Source organism: Euphorbia lathyris, chromosome 1 (genome assembly GCF_963576675.1).
Source record: "Euphorbia lathyris chromosome 1, ddEupLath1.1, whole genome shotgun sequence".
Classification (NCBI taxonomy): Eukaryota; Viridiplantae; Streptophyta; class Magnoliopsida; order Malpighiales; family Euphorbiaceae; genus Euphorbia; species Euphorbia lathyris.
Window position 1 is genome coordinate 1,449,431 of NC_088910.1, and position 24,385 is coordinate 1,473,815.

Here is a 24,385-nt window from a genome sequence, read left to right on the forward strand (position 1 = left end):
AGGATGAAAAACTTCATTCAGGCTACAAACATGAGTGCCTGGCTATCTATAGTCCAAGGCCCGTTTGTACCTGTCGAGGTTGTGGCTGGCCAAACAGTTATAAAAGCTGAGGCCAAATGGACAGAGGATGATCTTAAGAAGCTTCAAAACCATGCTTCGGCTATCAATATGCTTCACTGTGCGATCGATGCTGCAGAATATAACAAAATCTCAGGTTGTGAGTCGGCACAAGAGATATGGAAAAAGCTGAAAGTCACCTACGAGGGAACAAACAAAGTAAAAGAATCCAAGGTGAATCAGCAGATGAGACTGTACGAGCTGTTCGAGATGAACAATGATGAGGGCATTTCAGACATGAACGCAAGGTTCACCAACATCATTAATGAGCTCAAAATACTTGGGAAAATCTTCACTGAGGAAGAACAAGTCAAAAAGATACTCAGGAGTCTTCCAAAAGACTGGCAAGCAAAGAAGACAGCAGTTGAGGAAGCTCAGGATTTAACCACCTACAAATATGACGAACTCATCGGTTCATTACTGACCCATGAGATATCCATGAAAAACTTTGAGGTGAAGGAAAAATCTGATGACAAGAAGCAGAAGTCACTTGTCATGAAAGCTGACTCCACTGACGGGAGTTCAACTGATGATGAGGAGATGGCTATGTTCACAAGGAAGATGAAAAAGCTATTCAGGAAGAATGACAAATACTCTAAAAAGCCTTACAAAAAGTTTGATAAGTATAAGGCTGACTTAAGTGATAGCAAATACAGAAAGGACAACTCAAAGCCCATTACATGCTTTGAGTGCCATCAAACTGGCCATATTAAGTCAAACTGCCCTACGCTGAGGAAAGACAAGAAGAGTGGGAAGCTCAGGAATAGACTCTAAGTGCTATCTCCTGACTCAAGCTAAGGAACTGACCCAGTCACCTGTTGACTAAGCCATTATCTTGCTGTTTACTCAGCGCCGCTGTTCAAACCTTTTTCTTTAGAAAAAGAAGTCTGCCTAACTTGCGAAAAAAAGAAAAGTTTAAATAGTTCCTAACCCCCCCTTGGAACTATACTTGCAACTAAATAAGGGACCAATAATATTTACCATGAAACCACATTTTTTGGATCTTTCTCTCTCTACAAATTCAATATCTCTCTCCTAACAAAACAACACCTAAATGACCTCAAAACGAAAATTTTCAAGAATTAAAGTTCCTTAGAATATCATAAACGCTTTGGATTTTTATTTTTAGACCGTCAATGGTCGTTTTGAAACATTGAGTGGCCACCGGTATTAAAAAGCGTAAAGTTTAGTGACCATACTGTTAAGAATTGAAGTTCAGTTGTCCTAATATTAAATGGGTAAAGTTCAGTGACCATGGATGTAATTTACCCCTAATATAAACTATATGGACCGAGATATAAATGGGCCGGTTATGTTTTTGGTTCAACTACTGTAGACATATGACATTGATCATCCTGAATATGACATTGATCACTCAAAATCATACCTGTCCATAGTTCGGGTACCTGTCCGGCCCGTGTCCTTGGACTAGACTTAGACAATAAAAATTGTTTATAGGCCCAGCCTGGTCCAGGCCCGCTAAAGCTCGTCTATTTTTTGGGCGGGCTTGGGATTAATAAAGATAACACGGACCGACCCAGCCCGACCCGTCTATTAATATTAATTAATAAATATATATATATATTAAATATTTATTTTTAAGTATAATATTTATTTTTTATAATTAATAATTTTATATTTATATTTAGGTGGGCTTATATAGGTTGAGATTTGATTTTTCGGCCCAAACCCGCTTAAATTAATAGTGGACTGGGCTGGGCTTGGATCGAGCATTTTTACCTAAAAACCCGACAGGCCCTGCCCGAGCCCGGCCCTACCCGAGCCCGACTCTGCCTGACCCATGGACAAGTCTACTCAAAATGGTCAATGATCTTCCGGCAATTTTAGTGATAAAAAAAGTATCAAATCTCTGACCAAAAACGACACATGTCATATACATATGAGCCACCTAGCAGTTACAAGTCAGTTATTTTTATGGAAAAAAACAAAATTTAGATTTCTTCATAAAAATAACCAACATGTGGTTGCTTGCCAAGTATTCTTTCGGTCAGAAATCTGAGTTACCTCATACTCATGTGTCATCATTTTGATGAATTTTAATCACTGAAATCGTCTAAGTAACCTCATTAAAACAAAACTCAAAGTTAAGTTATTTATTGAGACAAATTGAAGTTAAGTGACCATTTTGAGACAACCATATAAATTCAGTAACCCCTGAAATAGTTTATAACATTTACGGTTAGGTTGATAACCTACAAAAAAAATACGCGTTATAAAGCTGTTTTATCAAACTTTTTCTTATATGTATTTAGTGTTGTATGAGGATAGAAAACTTGAAGTTAATTCGAGGTCATGCTCTCTCACGTGAAGAGGGTTGAAATCCAATTCTACTGGGTTGGGCCCTATCCGCATGATTAGTGGCGAATACAGGATTACTCGGTTAGAGAGGCCAATTTTACATGTGCGTTCGTAAAAAAAATTGATAAATCGAACTTGCTCAATTTTTTTTTATATATATGCGTGTTATAATTTGAATGGTCAAGAACCAATTTTTAAGAATTAATGTACAATTTCTCAAAATTAAGCTAGATTTCGTTTAAGAATCCTAACATGTAAAAAAAATTGGATTTAGGGAGGGCCAAACAGGTAAAAAAATTAAAAAATTTGATTTGAGAGGGCCTAATAGGTAAAAAAAATTAATAATTTGAATTTAAAGAAGGTCTAACAGGCCAAAAAAAATTAAAAATTTGGATTTAGAGAGATCTATCAGACTAAAAAAGTTAAAAATTTAGATTTAGAGAGGTCTAACAGGTCCAAAAAAAATTAGAAATTTGGATTTAGTGGTACCTGATAGGCCCAAAATATTGAAATTTTGAATTTTGGACAAGCCTAACACTTAATAGGCCATTTTGGGGGCTAATTCAACACGTCCTTTTTTTTTGAGATAGGGAGCCGAAACTACCCGGGGTCAAAGTGGTTCCGGCGGCCGGAGAGGCCCGGGCTCCCCTATCTACGCCCCTACGGCATGATGTAGACGATAAAAAAATTCCTATCCATTGCCAGTGGTGAATACATGATTGATTCATTGTGGAGACCAATTTCACACGTGCATGCGTAATTATTATTTTTTACTAAATCGAACTTGCTCAAAATTTATCTCGTATATATAAGTGTTAACATCTTAGTGGTCCGGAACAAATTTTTACATACCAATGTAAAATTTCTCAAAACGAAGTTAAATTTGGACTACAAAAGTAAGATTGAGAAACTTAGAGAAATTTATCGCATATCATATATTAATCAAATTGAATTTTATAATTAAATACAAACTCAATGAGCTAATTAACCATTCGAATCTTAATTTCTCAGAAATAAGAGATCGAAACCATCCATAATAAGGGTAGTTCCAACAACCGAAAGGTCGAAAACCATTCATGGTAGGGTGGTTCTGGCAACTGGGGGACCAGACCCCTCCAGACCTCCCATTATATCCACCCCTATCTACGGGGTTCGACTTTAAAAAAATCACCCCAATTCTAGGGCTAAATTTTAGCCGTGGTATGAAATTCTGGCTCCGACAATATGTACATATTATAAGAAACAAATTAATGAAGGAAAATAAAATATTATTAGAAAATTAACTTGAATTGAATACATTGTGACATGAAATTACATTCATATATACGATTTTTAACTAACACACCGAAACTATTAAGTTTTAGCATGCTAGGGGCTAAAAAAATTTTGTTTTGCCTATTGGCAGTGGCGAATACATGATTGACTCGTTTTAGAGGCTAATTTCACACGTGCATACGTAAAAAATTTGCCAAATTGTTCAAATTTTTTTCATATATATACGTATTATTATCTCAGTGTACCAGAACCAATTTTACATACCAATATAAAACTACTAAAAACAAAGCTAGATTTGGACTACAAAAGTAAGATTGAGTCGTTTTGAACAAACATATAGAATTTTATCGCATATCATATATTAATCAAATTAGATTTTGTAACTAAATACAAACTCATTAAGTTAATTAACAATCCCGAATCTTAATTTGTTAAAAATAAAAGGTCAAAACCATCCATAATAAGGGTAATTCCAATAGTCGGGAACCGAAAACCATCCATAATAGGGGTGGTTCCGATGGGTGGAGGTCCTGGGTCCCTCCAGGCCTCCCATTATATCCGCCCTTGCTAGTTAAAGTTCGATTTTGGAAAATTACCCAAATCACATGATAAATTTAGCCTCCTAAATATGAAATTCTGGCTCGGCCACTATATACATGTTGCGAGAAACAAATTAATGAAGGAAAACAATATATTATTAGAAAATGAACTTGAATTGAATACATTGTGAAATGAAATTACATTCATATATACGATTTTTAATTAATTATAAAATGTATATATTAAAATTTCTCTCTGTATATATTAATTTGTGCAAATTTTTTTATTTCACAAAAAAAAAAAAGAAATTGTTGGAAAATAATAAATAAATAAATAATATTAATAAATATTGCTGAAGGTAGAAGATGGCAATGGTATACGTTTGCGGTATTCAGCCAGGGCCCACAATGGAAAACAGTCCTTGTATATTGGATAGTGTAACATATTGTTATTCTTGAATGATCCCAATATTTCCTATAATTAAATAATTAAACAATTTAATTAATTAATAATATAAATAAATCTTTAGAAATATTAGTAATTTTAAAATAACTTTAGATTAAAAAAAATAATAAAAAAAAATAAATAACTTTAGATAAATAATTTTTTTGTCATGATACCCATTTGACTCGCTAGAGGCGAGCCTTGGCGCAACGGTAAACGTTGTTGTCGTGTAATCAAGAGGTCACAGGTTCGAGTCTTAGGAGCGGCCTCTTGCCAAATAAATTGGCAGGGGAAGACTTGCCCCCAGTACACCTTTGTGGTGAGACCCCTCCCCGGACCCTCGCTGTGGGGACGCGTAGTGCGACCGGGCCACTTTTTTTTTTACCCATTTGACTCCCTAGGCAAAGACTTTAAGTCAATTACGACTTTAAACTATCAAAATCATCAATTAGGTTCCTGAATTAATGGAAAATCATCAATTGAGTCCTCATTCTAAACAAAAATCATCAATCGAGACTTCATAAAAAATAATTCGGTTGGACAGTTTCAAACCCTCTTCTCCAAACTCATTTTGAACCAACACAGAGATTATTACAGTCTATATCAAATAGTCACATTTTCTGATTTTAAGATAGGATGATGACTTAATTGATGATTTTTTCTTAGTTCAGGGATCTGATTGATGATTTTGACAGTTTACGGTCCTAATTGATTTTGAAGTTTTAGTCCGGGGACCCAAATGGATGTAATGCCTAATTTTTTTTAATAGTTCGTCTGATTTCTCGGTTCGAGGCTCGTCAAAGCCCCTTTAGGTAGATCATCTTCCAATTAAAGCTTTCCGCGTATATTAGGAATCGAACTTGAGTTCTAGCTTAAGCGATTTGAGACGTTTAACCACTTAAACCAACCTTAATTGGTTGATAAATAATTTATTAGTCGGGTTAAATGCAGCATTCATTACCGAACCTTTATAGTTGTCTTAAAATGGTCACTCAACTTCAATTTGTCTCAATAAAATTACTCAACTTTAAATTTTGTCTCAATTAAGTCACTCTGGCGACTTCAAGAGTAAAAATACCTCGAAAAAATGATTTGGCTACCATATCAGCATGAGTCAACTTTCGCTGCTAATTGAAACAACTCGTGACTACCACGTAGCTGACCGAAACGACTCCACCTAGCTGACACATGTCATTTCGATCAGTTAGGTGGCAGCCACATGGCAACTAGATGGCAGCCACGTGTCGTTTAGGTCAGCGGTGAAAGTTGACTAATATTGATGTGGCAGCCATGTCACTTTTTCGATGCCCTTTTGCTCTTGAAGTCGCAGAAGTGACTTAATTGAGATAAAATTGAAAGTTTGATGATTTTATTGAGATAAATTGAAGTTGAGTGACCATTTTCAGACAATTATGAAAGTTCAGTGACCGACGATGCATTTAACCCTCTATTAGTCCGTACATTTTTACTTATTCATTGTTAGTCCTCGTATTTTAATAATCCACTGTTTAATTCTTTACTTTTGTTTCATTCAATAGTTTAGTCTCATATAGAAAGACTAAACTGTTTAATAATTTAAATATTTGAAGGACTAAATCGTTGAATAAAAGAAAAGTTAAGAATTAAACAGTGTATTAAATATAATTATTAAATAGTATGTTAATTAAAAATGTAGTGATTGATAAATTATTTACTTTTTGTTATGGAAAAAGATAAAAATAAATTTTGTGATTTGGCTGATTTGCAAAGACATTTCTCATGATTTAAAAATTTACAAACATAAGTTATGTGTTTAATGAATTTTGCAGTTAAATTAAATTTTTAATTAAATAATACTTGTGGTTTAGTTAATTTGTAAATTCAGATATTGTATTTTGAGTAATTTTCAAAGTTAGTTTTTTTAATTGCTTCAAATCCCTCGCTTCCGAGATAAAGTCACGACAATAATTTTTGATAGAATGTTTGAGTTTATAACTGTACAAAATATAAAGCAAATTTTTAAGGGATAAGGTATCAAAATAGGTTTAAGGTTTTTGGAAAAGTACCAATTTAGGCTCAACGTTCAAAATAACACTAATATAGGCTTAACGTTTACAACATAATATTAATTTAGGCTTAACATTTACAATATAGCATCAATTTAGGCCTCACGTACAAAATAGTACCAATATAGGCTTAACGTTTACAAAATAATACGAATTTAAGCTTAACGTACAAAATATATACAAGTTAAGCTAAACGTCATAATTAAATTAATCATATTATTTTGTATCAATATTATTTTAACTAGTGTATTATAATAAATAAGAAAATAGAAATAACATATAAAATTAATAGGAAAAGAATATAATATGGTTAATTTAATTATGAGTTTAGCTTAAATTGGATATATTTTGTAAACGTTAAGCTTAAATTCGTATTATTTTGTAAACGTTAAGCCTACATTGGTGCTATTTTGTACGTGAGGTCTAAATTGATGCTATATTGTAAACGTTAAACCTAAATTGATATTATGTTGTAAACGTTAAGCCTATATTACTGCTATTTGGAACGTTGAGTCTAAATTAGTATTTTTCCAAAAACCTTAGACCTATTTTGATACATTATCCCAATTTTTAAATCACGAGAACTGTGGTTGTAAATCCGTCAAAACAGGAGATTTATTTTTAAAAAATTTCGTTTTATTATTATTAAAATATATAAATATTACCTGTTGTGGAAAGCTGCCGTCCTCCTGCTGAGAGTTGATCAATAATTTTGCCCCACGGTGGATAGGAGTTGGGTCCCGCTTTGCCTATATAATATTCATTAAATTTATTTTAAAATGGATATTTTAAAAAAATAATGGAGTGATTCAAAAAAAAAAAATATAATGGAGATTTTATGAAAATTTCTAAAATAAGACGACTGTCCACGTGATATCATTTGAGTGAAAGGATTAGTACTGGTTTCGGTTTACGATGAAACTTCTCGAGATTTTATAATATAATCTGGTAATAATTTAATATAATTTTACATTTTGACAAAATATTCATATTGTATAATTAGCTACCAATCAAGAATATATATATATATATATATATATATATATATATATATATTAATTACATTTACATATTGGTTAAATATAGATTCCAAAATCGAATTACAGCTATATAAAATAAATTTAAATATCAATTTAATTCATAAATGGTCTGATTAATAAAAAAACGTAAAATTTGTATAATATGATAGCTTAATAGGCACCCAACCCCTTAAACTTGTAACTTTTTTTCACCTGCCCCCCTCAACTTAGGGGACAACCTCTCAACCCCCTCAACTCTCCAAAAACATCACATACAGCCCATTACACCCCTATGTTCGGTCAAAATATTGACCCGTGTAGAAAACGCGCTTGACTGTTGACCACACCAATGCCACATGTCATTTTTTATTAAATTTTTCCATTGAGACCCCTGCTCGGCGAGCAAGTCCAATTGTGCTCGGCGAGCAACTACCAGACATGGATTTTGATCAGAATTCTTATGTCAAAATGGAAAATTTTAATTAAAAAAAATGACACGTGACATTGGTGTGGTCAACAGTCAAACGCGTTTTCTACACGGGTCAATATTTTGACCGAACATAGGGGTGTAAGGGGTTGTATGTGATGTTTTTGGAAAGTTGAGGGGTTGATAGGTTGTCCCCTAAGTTGAGGGGGCCAAGTGAAAAAAAGTTACAAGTTTAGAGGGATGAGTGTCTATTAAGTCTAATATAATTTATGGCTTGATTTAGGGAGGTGTGTTTTATCGATACGTAAGAATAATTTTTTTAAAATAAAAATGTCATTGGTTGTAATCAGAACTTAATATTATAATTTAAAATATTTTGTTTTGTAAATAAAATATAACACATATTTTTATTTGCAATTTTTTAAACCACATGTCTGTGTTTGTAATTTTGACAAACCATGTGTAACTTTTTATACTTTTTCCAAATATATTTTAGTTGATTAGTATTAAAATAAATTAAATTATAAATCCCAAAATTCATAAATTTTAAACGTTAATATAAAACATGATATTAAAATATTAACCAAATGCGCGAATAAAGCTCTAAATGAGTCGTATTGCTCCATAGCAACTCGACGTTCAATAAAAGCATAATCTTGTTCAGTTTAATTTATAAATAAATCAAATTTAAACACAATCTTGAAACTCGATTCATAATGAGCCGAATTTGAACTTCGAAAACATATGATAGGTTCATGAACAAAACTTGATTATAATGTTCCTAAACAAACTTGGTTCGATTATTTTTCAATAATAATATTTTTATAAAAAAAATATAAAACTATGTAATTTTATTTAAAACTTTAGTTTTGTAAGTGTAAAATTTTGCTCGTGATCTTTCTTATAAACACAATAATGAGTTGTTCACGAATAAAATTTATGAATAGAATTAATGAGTTCTTTAATTAGATAATTTTTTTTTTAATAAATCGAGTTCAAATAAGATATTGAGTTTGAAAACTTCAGTATGAGCAGATTAAAACTCGGTTCGATTCGACTCGATTACGGTATATGCAATTTCTAGAAATTTATAAAAGAAAAAAGAGAGAGAACCTGGCCAGAATGAATTAGAGCCAACATGGCCCACGCAGTATGAACTAAATTGGATCGGTTCCCTCCATCAAGAGGTGTGTATATCTGAATTAATTAAAAGAAATTAATAATAATATCCAAAAATAATAATAGTTTATAATAATTAAAGGGCAAATTAAAAAAAAAAAATCCTTCAAGTTACACGAATTGTCAAACGTATGTCGTAGGTTTTTTTACGATCAAGAGAGGATTGAGGTTCTCGCTTTAATAGAAACGAGAAATTTTTAGTTTTATAATACTGTTAGTGACCTCAAAATGAAAATTTCTAAAAATTATAGGGTAAATTACATCCATGGCCACTGAACTTTACCCATTTTCACATTATGGCCACTCCACTTCATTTCTTCCCGGTATTGCCATTCAACTTTACACTTTTTAACACTGGTGACCACTCAATTTTAGCTAACTTCTTAAAATGACCGTTAAAGATCGTTAACGACCTCAATATGAAAATATTCAAGAATTAAAGTTGTTCAGAACGAAATTTACCATAAAATCACATTTTTTATTTTAAAAAATCACATTTTTTGGAGCTTTCTCTCTCTAAAAATTCATTTTTTCTCTTCTAACCAAACAACATCTAAATGACCTCAAAACGAGAATTTTCAAGAATTAAACTTCATTAAAATATCATTAACGCTTTGGATTTTTTATTTTTAGCCATCAATGGTCGTTTTGAGGCGTTAAGTGGCTACCGGTGTTAAAAAGTGTAAAGTTCAGTGGCCATACCGGGAAGAAATGTTCAGTGGCCATCATGTAAAAATGGGTAAACTTCAGTGGCCATAGGTGTAATTTACCCAAAAATTATAGTTGTTTAATACCACATTTGCTATAGAACCACGTTTTTTCTTTTCTAAAATCATCATTTTTCAAGTTTTCTTCTGTAAACATTCATTTTATCTCTCATCGTCAAACTGCTAAATAACATCAAAATAAAAAATTTCAACAGTTAAAGTTGATTAAAACAATTTTAATTATTGAAAATTTTCATTTTGATGTCGTTAACCGTCATTTTCAGAATGTTAAGCTAAATGGTCATCGTTTTTAGCAAAGCAACAACAACCTCGGTTCTCCTAACATCGCAAAAAAAAAAAAAAAAGCACAAGCATGTGTTTGACTATTCGTGTAACCACGAGAATTTTTTTGAGGGATTGAAATTGAGTGACCATTTTAGGATAAAAAATCATTTTGGTTGCACGAATTGTCAAACGTATGCATGTGGGTTTTTTTTTTTACGACCAAGAGAGGACTAAGGTTTCTCGCTTTACTAAAAATGATGATCTTTTATTTTGACACTCTAAAAATTACCGATAACGACCTCAAAATGAAAATTTTTAAGAATTAAAGTTCTTTAATGTATGTTTCTTTTGAAACCACTTTTTCCATCGTTTTTGGAGTTTTGTCCTTCTAAACATTAACATTATATCTCATCGCCAAACAACATCTGAATAATCTCAAAATGAAAATTTCCAACTTTAATTATTGGAAATTTTTATTTTGAGATCGTTAAAGATTATTTTTTTAGAGTGTTAAATTAAAAGATCATTGTTTTTAGTAAAGCGAGAACCTTAATTCTCTCTTGATCGCAAAAGAAAATTACAGGCATACGTTTGACAATTCGTGTAATCACAGTGATTATTATTATTATTATTTTTTTTAAATTTACACCTAATTAAATTGAATAATAAGAGTTGAATGAAAAGAAATTGAAACCTTGTTAGGGCAAGAAAGGTAGCTCTCTCCCCAACCACCATTTTTGCTTTGATTTTTAAGTAGAAAGTCAACGCCCTTTCTCACCGCCGGGCAGTTGTCGTAAGTTTTTCCGGCAGCCGATAGCCCGACAATGGCAAACCATGTTCCATATATGAAGCAAATCCCCCAATTTCCGTACCTACAAACCATGTTTTATTTGCATATCATTATTTTATTTTTTGCAAGAAAAAAAATAGTATCCGAGCCTGGACCTAAGTAGATTCGGTATTGGCTTGTTAATATCTCAAGTCGAACCCTCTCGAACTGAGCCGAGCTTTGAACAAATCTGGTCAAGTTTTGACCCAGTTGAGCTTTGACGGAACCGAACTCGAATAGTTTACGGACTACTAATGCTTATTAACACCCGTAGACATGACTAATACGGTGCGACGGGTCATATCAATAATGTAATGACACGTCACATATTTTAATGTCTAGAATTTATAGTTTAAAGTTTATATTTTAGGGATTAGAATTTTGTATAAATAGTTGAATGAAATATATATAATTAGTTAATTACGCAGTTAATATTTTATTATGTGTGACGTATCATTAATTATTGGTCGAACGCATATAAGAGTAGGACTGTAAACGAGCCGAGTACTAATGTGTGGCTCGACGTTCAGCTCTATAAAAAGCTCGTTCGTAAACGACTCGATTTATAACTGAGCCGAGTTTGAGAGACTCCCTTCGTAAACAAATCGAGTTTGAGCACGACAAAACTCGACTCGAAAGCTCGCGAGCAAACTTGGTTATTGGTTCGTGAACAAGCTCAATTATAATGTTCATTAACAAACTAGTGAGTAAGCTCATTCGATTATTTATTTATTTTAACCGTTTCTATAAAATGTGAAATATAAAACTACATAGTTTTGCATAATTAATGAATTGTTCATAAATAGAACTAACAAACTGCTCGAAATCAAAGCCAGTAAACAAATAAACAAGATGTTCGAGAGCAGCACACGATTATAGATTTTTTTAATGAACCGAGCTCAAACATGATATTAAGCTCGAGCTCGTCCATTTTCTGTCGAGCCAGAGATGAGCAAACCAAAGCTCGACTCAATTACAGCCATAGATATGACGTGTGATCGGACCAAGGATAGATTCAAAGAGGGCTTGAGTAATCACTGGTCATCCGAAAACACCCAACTTTTTATAGAAATTGTGTATATATGCGACTTTTTTTTTTTTTGTATAACACACCAAAAACAACAATTTAGCATCTATCAATTAAGAGAAACCACGACAAACACTCCTATCAGTGAATCGTGAATCCGTCACTGAATTGGATATATACGTACCAAGAACCATCAGCTTCTTGAATATCTTGAATATAACGGATGGCATTCGATAGAAAATTGTCAATTTCTTTAGTCCGGTGCCCGGGACACATCTTCTTGAACATAACCAACGCGTCAATCGCCGATGACGTGCATTCCACGTATCTATATATAATTAATTAATTAATTTCATTAATTTTTCTATAATCAACAAAGAATTCATTAATTCATTAACTAATTAATTGAAAATCTTACTCATGCTCAACCACGATGTTCTCCAAAAATTCCATGGGATTCAATATCTAATAATTTTGAACACCAAACTCAAGTTAAGCAATTAATTTAAAATTAAAAAAAAAAATCTCATATATAATTAACGATAAATAATTTATTAGTCAATATATTTTTATTGAACACACTCTTTAATCCTTATATTTTAATAATATACTGTTTCATTTTTAATGTTTGTTCTATTCAACAATTTAGTTCCTTATAGTGACGCTAAACTGCTTAATAATTCAAATATTTGAGGGACTAAACTGTTGATAAAATAAAATTTAAGGACTAAACAGTTTATTATTAAAATACGAAGACTAAACAGTGTATTAAATAAAAATATATGGACTAATAACTTATTTATCTTATAATTAAGGGTAAAATAATTTATTAGTCAAACCTTTTTACGTAATACACTGTTTAATCCTCCTATTTTGAAAAATACATTATACGGTCCTTTTTTTTCACTGTTAATCCTTTGGTGTTTTTTTCTATTTTTTTTAGATTTTTAACCAAATATATATTAACTTTCCGTACAACTATAGTGCGATACAAAAATGCCATGTTACTCTGTTATTTTCTGTCTTCATGTTTATGTTGAATATAACAGTTAAAAATCTAAAAAAATAGACAGAATGATCAAAAGGTTAACAATGACAAATGATAAGGACCTTATAATGTGATTTTTAAAATAGAGTTTTAAACAGTGCATTAGATAAAAAGAAGACAACTAATAAATTAATTACTTTATAATTAAAGGTAAATAATTTATTAGTCTATATAGTTTTTCCTAACACCCTGGTTAGTTCACATATTTTTAATAATACATTATTTAATTATAAACGTTTGTTCTATTCAATAGTTTAGTCCTTTATAGAGGGACTAAACTGTTGAATTGAACAAAAGTTAAGGACTAAACAATTTATTAGTAAAATACGAAAACTAAGCAGTATATTATTAAAATATGATGACTAAATATTAGGCTTACCTCTAACCATGGTGCTCCCCTCACCGGCTCCCACGGTGCTACACCACCGTTTTTGCTCTGCAATTATTCATGTTTAATCATCTATCGTCACCGGTAAACAAATTGTTTTTTAGTAACAAGATTTTGCGACACAAAAAGTTGTTGTTAAACTTTAAACTTTATGGCAATAAAAATCTTTGTTGCTAAAATGTAAAAGATATACTCTATAGCAACATCATATATTATTGCGAAAGTTAAATTTCATTTTCGTATGCGTTCAGATTTACCAGAGACAACCTTTCGCAACAAATATATTGTTGCCAAAAAATTTCAGTAACGAACATTTTTTATGACGACCAGAAGTTATTGCTATTGATAATTATATGCGAAAAAGTATGTTTGGCAACGACTTGTTTCGTTGCCAATGTAGTAAAAAGGTGAATTCATTAGTTACCTGAAGAGAAAGTATAATATTGACTGCATCGTATAACCGCTGAGGATCTGCTTTTTCACCGATGATTTCCGTTGGCAATTGTGATCCATATATAAGACACTATACCAATTTTTTTTTTCTATAATTAGTAATTGAATTAAGATAATTAATTAATTTGTCTTAAAATTAATTAATTATACCTTCAACCCTTCTGCGGTGCAATCAGAAACTTGCCAGCCATGGTCTTGGTCGGAGAACGGCCACGCTCCTTTTGAAATGTGACGGAACGCACCTTTAAAGTCTCCGGACGGATTATCCTTTATCTGCCGTTAATTAATACACCCATAAATTATTAGTTCAATAAAAAGAAAAACTTATGATCATGTTTATGAACATTATAATCGAGCTTGCTCATGAGCTTATTCATGAACCTATAATCGAGCTTACGAGTCGAGCTTTCCTGTGTTTATGCTCAGTTCATTTATAAATCAAGTCGAACACCATCGAGATTTTATCGAGCCGAACACCGAACCGCTCATGAGCGGCCCGGTTCATTTACAACCCTAAGCAAGGGCGACGACAAAGAGGGGCATGGGCACTGGTCTCCTCGGCCGCCGGAAGCACTCCTACTAGGAATGCTTCCGCCTCCCTATTTCCGAAAGATTGGGATTAGGTATTAAGATTGCGTGAATTTATATATACGCAGATGTAAAATTGGTCCGCCAACATAATAGTCATGTATATATCACAAATTAAGTATGATCATGTATACCTGAGTTTTCTTTACAAAATCATATCCTTTAACGATAGCCGGCATAACTTCATCACCGAGATCGCTGAGAAACAATGCTTGGAAGGCGAAATTAGCGTCCCATGCCTGACTGCCGAATCCCTAAATTTATATATTGAATCATTAATTAATTATGATTAATTATATATTATATTTTTCAAATGAATATCAATAAGGATTTAAACTTTCTATTTAGCCCATGTGGTATCCAAAATTTTATCATTTTCTCCATGTAATATCATAACCGACTTAATGAAAATTACTGAAAATTAACCGATCTATTAATTTTTCCCACAAAATGGCATATTTTTTGAAACGTTATATAGATATAGAATTATTTATTTATTTATTTCCATATAGACTTAATATGATAAATAAAAAAATTAATTATTTTCTTATTTATCTATATATATATTAAACCTATACAGAAAAAAATTAAATAATCAACGTATAAAAAATTATACCATATGATAAAAATTAACAAATCAGTTGAATTTTCATCAAGACGGATTAAATGTCTTGTTACTAAATGATATCACGGATCACCAATGATAAGATTTTGAATATCACGAGAACCAAATATGCGTTTATTTTACCGAAACTTTGAGTCCGTCTTCTGCGAGCCAAAAGTAATCTGGAATCCTTGCAAGGTGTTTTTTGAAACAGATGCCTTCTGGATCTTCTACCCAGCATGAAAGCATACATAATGCCTATATATATATAAATGAATTAATTAATGAAAAATTTAGTACTAAAAAGTGTTTAATTAAGTGATAATTATTAGTCGTTATATTTGTTATCTTTAGTTCTCGTATTTTTAGTAATATATTATAAAGTCTTAACTTTTATTTAACAGATTTGCACTTTGATATTTGAAATTTATTTTTACAATAAGAACTATTATTTTAAAGAAAAATACAAAAATGTATTTTTTATATTTAAAATAATCATTTTTAAGTAAAAATAAATAAATTTTAGGTATCAAAATTTAAATATGCTAAAGTTTAGGCATCAAAAATATAATTTACTTCTAATAATAAGTAACGGGTAAATCAGTAGTTTAAACTGATAGAAATACTAAACTATTGAATAGAATTCTCAGCCCAACCCGCTTATAATTTAGACGGGTTTGGGTTTAAAAATTAAATCTCAAGCTCAACCTATATAAGCCCACCTAAAAATATATACATTTTTAATAATAAAAAATAAATATTAGGAAAAAGTACAAAAATAAACCTTGTGCTCGTGGTTTAGCCGATCTGTAAAAACAGTTTTCTTGATTTAAAAGTTTGCAAATAGAGTTTGTACTTTGTGAATTTTGCAGTTAAAAAACAATACTTGTGATTTAGTTGATTTGCAAAGTTAGACCTTAAATTTTGGATAATTTACAAAATCAGTCTTTTTAATTGTTCCAAATCACTCTATTTTGGAGTAAATAGTCACAACAATAATTTTTGAAGAAACTGCAAAAAGCACAAACCCATATTTACAAATTTTTAAACCACGTGGATTGTTTTTTTTTTTTTTGCAAATCGGCTAAACTACAAAGTTTATTTCACTTTTTCCCAAATATTAATATATAAATATATAAAAATTACTAATTAATATTAATAGGTGGACCGGACCAGACCGGATTATACTATTTTTATAAATCTCAAACCCGTTAACGAAAATAGATGGGATTTAACGATCCTGGCCGAACTAGACCTAAGATCAATTTTTTTTGTCCAAACCCGGTCCAGAAAACACGGATTGGACAAATATTCGGACCCGTAAACAGATCTATATTTAAATATTTACCTTTTCCACACATCCAATGGTGATATATCTACTATTTTCATCTTCATAATGAATTAAATTCATAGTGTCTTGAAGTGCTCTCTCTCTTATTAATTTGTTAAAAGGCCACCGAGTTAGAAGAGGTTCAGAAAGTAAATATAAACTGTCCCACATAAAGTCTTGAACCCAAGTATGGGGAACATATAAATCCTCCTGCATTAATTAATTAATTAATTAATTAATATATCAATTTAATTTACATTAATTAGATATATAAAAATTCCACGTAACACCCATTTGGCTCGTTAAACTAAATTCAATTATGATTTTAAATTATTAAAATCACCAATTAAGTAAAATTTACTATTGAGTCTTCGTCAAAAATTATTCGGTTGAACAGTTTCAAATCATATTTCTGAAATCTATTTTGAGTCAATACAAAGATCATTACAGTCCATGTCAAATAGTTACAGTTTCTGATTTTAGGATAGAATGATGACTCAATTGAAATTTTTTACTTAGCTTAGAGACCTAATCGATGATTTTGACAATTAAGGTTCTAATTGACTTGAAATCTTAGTTTGGGGATCAATAACTCTCATTGGCCCCTAAACTAAAACTTGAAAGTCAATTAGGACCTTAAACTATTAAAATCATCAATCAGATTCCTTAACTAAGTAAAAATTATTAATTGAGTCATCATCCTAAATAAAAATCATCATTGATTTCTCATCGAAAATCATGCGGTTGAACGGTTTCAGACTATTTTTCTCAAACCCATTTTGAGTCAATATAGAGATCATTGCAGTTCATGTTAAATAGTCATGGTTTCTGATTTAGGATATGATGAATACTCAATTGATAGTTTTTGCTTAGCTCATGGTTCTAATTAATGGTTTTGATAATTTAAGGTCCTAATTTTTAAAGTTTTAGTTTAGGGGCCAATGAGTGTTATGCCTTAAATTAATGGGATAATACTCATTTGACTTCTCAAACTTAAACTATCAAAATCATCAATAAAGTCTCTGAACTAAATAAAAATTATCAATTGAATCATCATTATAAGAAAAAATCATCATTGAGTTCTCATCGAAAATCATTTGGTTGAACAGTTTCATACTATCTTTTCCAAACTCATTTTGATTCAATACAGGATGTCCATGTGAAATAGTTACTGTTTTTTATTTTCGAATGAGATGAAGACTCAATTAATGATTTTTGTTTAGCTCATGAATCTCATTGATGATTTTGATAGTTTAAGGTCCTAATTGACTTGAAATCTTAGTTTATGAGTCAATAACAATTCATCGACCCCTAAACTAAACTCTTAAACTATCAAAATCATCATTCATGTCTCTGAATTACACAAAAATCATCAATTGAGTTCTCATCGAAAATCATTCGATTGAACAGTTTCAGACCATCTTTTTCAAACCAATTTTGAACCAACACAGAGATTATTACATTCCATGTCAAATAGTCACAATTTCTAATTTTAGGATAGGATGAGAACTCAATTAATAATTTTTGCTTAGCTCAGAGACCTAATTAATGATTTTGAATTGACTTTGAAGTTTTAGTTTAAGCCGAATGAGTGTTATGCATTAAATGAAGGCATAACACTCATTTGACCCCTTAAACTAAGTTTTCAAAGTCAATTACAACCTTAAACTATCAAAATCGTCATTCAGATCTATGAACAAATAAAAAATTATTAACTAAGTCTCCATTCTTAACAAATCATCAATTGAGAGGTGTCTTTGAAAATCATTCGGTTGAACAGTTTCAGATCCTCTTCCCAAAATTCATTTGATCCGACACATATAGCATTGCAGTCAATGTCAAATTGTCACAGTTTCTGATTTTAGGATATGACGAATATTTAATTAATAATTTTTGCTAAACTCATGGACCTAATTGATCATTTTGATAGTTTAAAGTCCTAATTCACTTCAAAGTGTAGCAGCCAAATGAGTGTTATGCATTAAACTAACGCATAACACTCATTTGACCCTTTAATTTAAACTAAAACTTCAAAGTTAATTAGAACCTTAATTTATTAAAATACTCAATTTGGTCTCTGAACTGAACAAAAATCATCGATTGAGTCATCATTCTATCTTAAAATTAGAAACTGTAACTATTTGACATGGTCTGTAATGGTATATTTGTTGACTCAAAATGAATTTAGGGAAAAGAGTTTGAAATTGCTCAACCGAATGATTTTCGATATGTACTTAATTGTCAATTTTTACTTAAAATGTGGACTTATATTGATATTTTTTCTTAATTCGGGACCTGATTGATAATTTTGATAGTTTTTGGGACTAAATGAGTGTTATGCCTTAAATTAATTAACTATATAGAAATTAATAAAATAATATAATTAATTAAAATGTGTACCCTTTTCAAAAAAAAAAAATTAAAATGTGTACCTTTGCACATAGATGACGTACACGTGTCCAATTAATTGAATCATACGGCTCAAGGAAAATTTCCTCTCTCAATTCTAAAATGAGTGGAGTAGTTTTGGCCACAAATCTTTTCCCATATAAATACGACATTGGCATGTATACCAAACGACAATAGCACCACATCTTTGCTGCATTTCATTAATTAAGCATTTATAGCATTTAAAAAAAATAATAAATATTAGGAAGTGCTTTTTTATTCAATTTTATCATCATCTTTTCATATTAAAAATAAAAGTGTTAGGTGTTTGATTAGAAAACTATCGTTTATCGTTTATAAATTAAAATTAGTTTTTTTCAGTAACTGATTTTCCAACAGCAAACAGTAAACGTAAATATTAAATTTTCTATTTATATAAATATATAATTTTTTTTGTATTTATAAAAATTGTAAAATATTTTTCCGCTAAAAAAGAAATGATATATACATATATACACTTTTAAAAAATAAGGTCGTCTAGACTATTTAGGCGCTCGAAATCGAAAATCCGTCCTGATTTTTTTCGATTAGTCCCTCTTGACGTTTTTTTAACTTCTAGGCTATTTTTAACCGACTGGGCTCCGTCTGAGCCACTTGGACGCCGCCTAAGCGACGATGAGCAAACGCGTTTTTTATTATGATTTTGTTTTATTATAGGCTTAATAAGCACCAAACCCCTTAAACTTGTAACTTTTTTTCACCTGGTCCCCTCAACTTAGGGACAACCTCTCAACCCCCTCAACTTTCCAAAAACATCACATACAACCCCCTACACCCCTATGTTCGGTCAAAATATTGACCCGTATAGAAAACGTGTTTGACTGTTGACCACACCAATGCCACGTGTCACTTTTTTATTAAATTTTTAATTCTTAAAAAAATGAAAATTTTAGTTTATTTTTTATAATATGAATATATTAATTGAGATGGTTGGAAAATTGGTTTTTTATTTATTTAATTTAAAAAAAAAAAAAATTGGTTTCTAAAGCTGGCCCAATCTCATCCTGACTTCAATAAATAAAAAATACATTCATAAATGAATTTGGATAAAATAGTTAAAAAATAAAGGATTAATATCTATGTTGCCCCCTAAACTTGTATCATTTTATCATTTAGTCGTCTCTACTTAATAGCCAACCTATCAGTCATTCAACTCGATCAATGTAACAATTTGTGCCCTTTTATATGTCTATAAGGCATTGATTAGCTCCCTCAACTCACGAAATGTAACACTCGGTACCTCTTAGGTTTTTATGTATGTTTCAAAGCAATGAAAGAAGGGTTCATATCCGAATACAGAATGTGTACTAGACAAAACATGCCAAATGTATGACAAAATTCAAAACGTGCCAAGTGACCTAACTACTTGAACGTATTTAAAGTGAACTAACCGCCATGACCAGGTGTGTTCATATGGACCTAATGACAAAATCAATTTGATCATTCCCCGTTAGATTTAGACCTATTAAATCCTTAGAATACATTCAATCTCCACCACAAAATTCTAATAAAACTAGTTTTAACACTGAATGATCAAATTCATTTGTTCATTAGGATCCGTATGAACACAACTGCCACCATAAATTTGCAGAAAATGACTTAAGGGGTGTCTGTTAACTCAATTTTCTTTCATTGTTTTTCTTTTCATATTAAAAATTAGAGTTTTAAATGTTTAGTTAGAGAACTATTGTTTGCCTTTTATACATGAAAAATAGTATTTTTCAACTGCATGGAATCTCTGTTTTTCCAACAGCAAACATCAAACAACAAAATGTGCGTTTATTTCTCCCCATGAACTTGCTTAAAGGCATCAGGGCCGGCCTTGGGTATAGGCCAGGAGTGCGGCCGCCTAGGGACCAGGCCAAAAGGAGCCCAATTTTTTTTTAATACATATATATAATAAATTTTTTATTATTATAAATATAGCTATAATACACATTCGGGCCTAAAAAGAGCACCAACTAATAAAATATTTTAGATCTAAAATATATCCAAATTTTTATTTTAAACTTTTAAGTATAATTTTTTTTTACTAAGAGTCTCTTATCTCTTATTTCGCCCAGGACCCATAAAGGACCGGTCCTGAAAGGCATATATGTTCTAATTTGTCTCAATCCTCCTTTATTTTGCTTCACTTTAAATAAGTTTAGAGAATTAATAACACTCAAGTTTAGAGAATTATTAATATTTTGTAAGTTTAGAGGTCAATCTGTCATTTGAAACAAGTTGAGGGGCTTCTAATGTAATAAGCCAAAATTAAATGGAGCTAACTCATGTCGGACCCGGCTAATTAAAATGGGCTACATTTTTAAGTCAATGAAAAGGATAATGTATATTAATCATTAATGTGCATCGCACTTGCTTTTTACACAAATTATTGCTTTGTGTATTAATTGAACATCTACTTTCATTAAGAGGGTTTTTTTTCTGGAGTTTTCTGTTCTGTTTTTATTGTCCGGGTTAAACGTAGATTTTAGAGGTTTTTGAACCGGATTGAATATTTGAATTAAAAAAAATAAATTGAATTGAATCGTTTAATCGAATTATATTATTGATTTAAAATAAGTACAATTTTGGAAAATTTTAAATTCTAATTATTCAGGATCGGTCTTGAAATTTTATGAGCTGTAGACGAAATACGAGATAATGGCTTGTTTTAGGTCTAAAATATCATATTATTTAGTCACATTTTAGGTTTATAATAAAAAAAATTACTGGTAAAAAACTTTGGGCCCATTTTGGCCATGGACAGCTGGACTTCTGGTATATGCCAGAGCCGGCCCTGCTTTTAATGTGATTAATTTTGAATCGATAATTATTGATTTTAATTATGCCCATTCAAGTATTTACTCTCGCCGGCTTAAGAGAATATATAAAAATTAAGAAATATAATTAATTGATTTAATATTTTAGCAAAAAAAAAAACATTTTGTTATCCGTGTGTTAATTGCCTCGGATAATAAATTTTTGAGTATAAGGCACACTAATTATTAAGGTATATATTGTAAAAATCGATTAATGTGTATGAGTTAAATCAAAACATTATATATTATGAAACATGATTTTTTTTTTGTTTTAGAAAATCATCTATTTTAAAACGGAAGAAGTATTAATTATTAAACTGGATAGAATTACGTACCTGGATGCATAGGAAGAAAAGAAGGAAAAACCCAAAACTCGGGAGGCATAGGATTGCATCCGGACCAGTCAAAAAGACCAAGTATCTAACAACAACAACGACAAAAAAAAAATCATGTCAATATGAAAGAAATTTGAGTATAGGCATGATGCACCATCGAACGAGGAGAATTATTACTGTAAACCGGGAGCAATACACTGAATATGTGTTAATATGTACCCATCTTTTAATTGATCGGATATTTTACTCTCGGTGTATAGTAGAAAGTCTCCGATAGAGAAATCCCATTGGATATTGAATGAAAGTGAAAAAATACCGCGAGCCATGTCTTTCCCCAAGAAGAAATAGAGGTGGCGCCGCCATGATCAAGTATCCATTTTCTAGCTCTGGCACACGCATTGTCTTGTCCGCCATCTGGACCTTCTCCGAGAAGACGCATACATATGTAGCTCAATACTGTACAGAACATACAGCTGTGGCTCTCTATATCTATTCCCCACCCTCCATCTTCATTCTACACGTCCTTTTTTAATTAGTATTACTATTTATTTTCGACGTCGATTTCATTTCATTTCAATTCAAACAAACCTGGTGATTGTACATGTATCGCAAGATCTCTCTACGATACTCCGCATGGAAATACGTATTCAGATGTCCTGTGATGTACAAACAGAATACCTACATATACATAATTAATTCCCACAATTAATTAAACTCAAATATATAGAAATTTACACATAGAATTGAATTAGTATACGCTTACAAATGGTTGCGTAAAATAATTAACGCCAGCATTTTCAGCCGGCCAATGTCCGTCACTAGCTTGCAATGCCGAAAAGAAATGAGCTGACCTCCTTACTGCTGTCGTCACCTTCTCGTACGTTATTTCCTCCCCTTCCTCTATCCTTTCCGTAGCTATTGTCTGCTTGAAACTCTTCTCTCTCAGTGCCTACAGTGAATTCAACTTATTAAAATTTTCTCGCAACGATGCGTCGAATTAATGGGATCACCAACGGATTACCGACGAAAAAGTCCGTCGGTGATACCAATTTTTCTTGTAGTGCATACAATTATTAGGTAGCACAAAAAGAGTACCTGAAATTGCCAGATGAGATTGGCGCAACACTTGACTTTGTAACGATTGTTATAAAAGTTAAGACGAGCTTGCTCAATCTCTTCAAGCTCTTCAGGTGTGCCTGCATCTGCATCGAATTCCCATGTTTGTCTTCCAGTGAAATTGTTCGTGCTGAATAAATACGGGTTTCCTACTCCGTCTCCGATTTTGAGCTTCCACATTGTTTGATCTTTATTTCAATTTCTTCACATATATATGCAAAGAGGAAGAAGAAATTTAGGTGCAAATTTATATCAAAAAGCTTAAGAAAGTAGAGATTTTCTTAAGCTTGTGATAGGGTTTATTTATAGGCATTTACTTAAACTTTTGGTAGGTATGTGAGAAAATGAGACAACATTTCTTACTTATATAGACAATATAACTTAGTCAATGACTTGTATAAATAGCTATAAGATGTTGTTGGCATCATTATCTAATAAAATATCTTATATAGAACTAAAGGTTAATTTCAAATAAAACACTCTGATTGGCAAAGTTTTTATTTTTTCAAATTTCCGGTAACAGTCTTAAAATAAAAAATTTCAAGAACTAAATGATATTTTAAGTCATTTTAATTCTTCAACTTTTTAGATTTGATTTTGAAAAATAAAAAATACGGTTTCATAGTAAATATGATACTAAATAACTTTAATATTTGAATTTTTTTATTTTAAGGTTGTTATCGGTCAAATTTGGAAAAATGAAAAATTTGCCACCAACATGTACCGATCTGCAAAAAAAAAAAAGTGAAACCACATGGTTTTATTTGAAATTAAACCTGGAATTAATTAGGTTCCGAACTTATCCAAAAAACTTGATTGGATCCCTTAACTTTTAAAGTGTCTCGATAACCCCCTCAACTTACTTAAAATGCTACGATAGCCTACTCAACCTGCTTAAACTGTAGTCAATTATTCACTCGGTTGTAAAGAAGAATTTACATGCAAAAAGTGTGTTGCACGCGCCTTCGAAAAGTAAAACGACCATGGTCGAGATATGAGGTTCTAATATCAGAGATGACAAGTTTTACAGTTGAACAAGTAAGAACTTCTTTTTAAAT

The 24,385-nt window shown here is 31.2% G+C and overlaps 1 protein-coding gene across 1 annotated transcript; it reads right to left on the reverse strand.

The window, feature by feature from the left end:
* Window positions 1-4,469: 4,469 nt before the first annotated feature.
* On the reverse strand, window positions 4,470-23,656 carry LOC136220128 (beta-amyrin synthase-like). Its single transcript, XM_066007839.1, has 18 exons — window positions 23,307-23,656; window positions 22,975-23,160; window positions 22,800-22,889; window positions 22,528-22,725; window positions 22,212-22,296; window positions 19,057-19,223; window positions 16,643-16,834; window positions 15,439-15,552; window positions 14,825-14,944; window positions 14,253-14,375; window positions 14,074-14,172; window positions 13,641-13,697; window positions 12,632-12,678; window positions 12,398-12,541; window positions 11,052-11,229; window positions 9,300-9,383; window positions 7,406-7,489; window positions 4,470-4,725 (listed from the first exon to the last, which is right to left on the reverse strand). The coding sequence occupies exons 1-18, from the start codon at window positions 23,505-23,507 to the stop codon at window positions 4,591-4,593; spliced, it is 2,304 nt and encodes a 767-aa protein (XP_065863911.1). The 5' UTR covers window positions 23,508-23,656; the 3' UTR covers window positions 4,470-4,590.
* Between the last annotated feature and the right edge of the window lie 729 nt (window positions 23,657-24,385).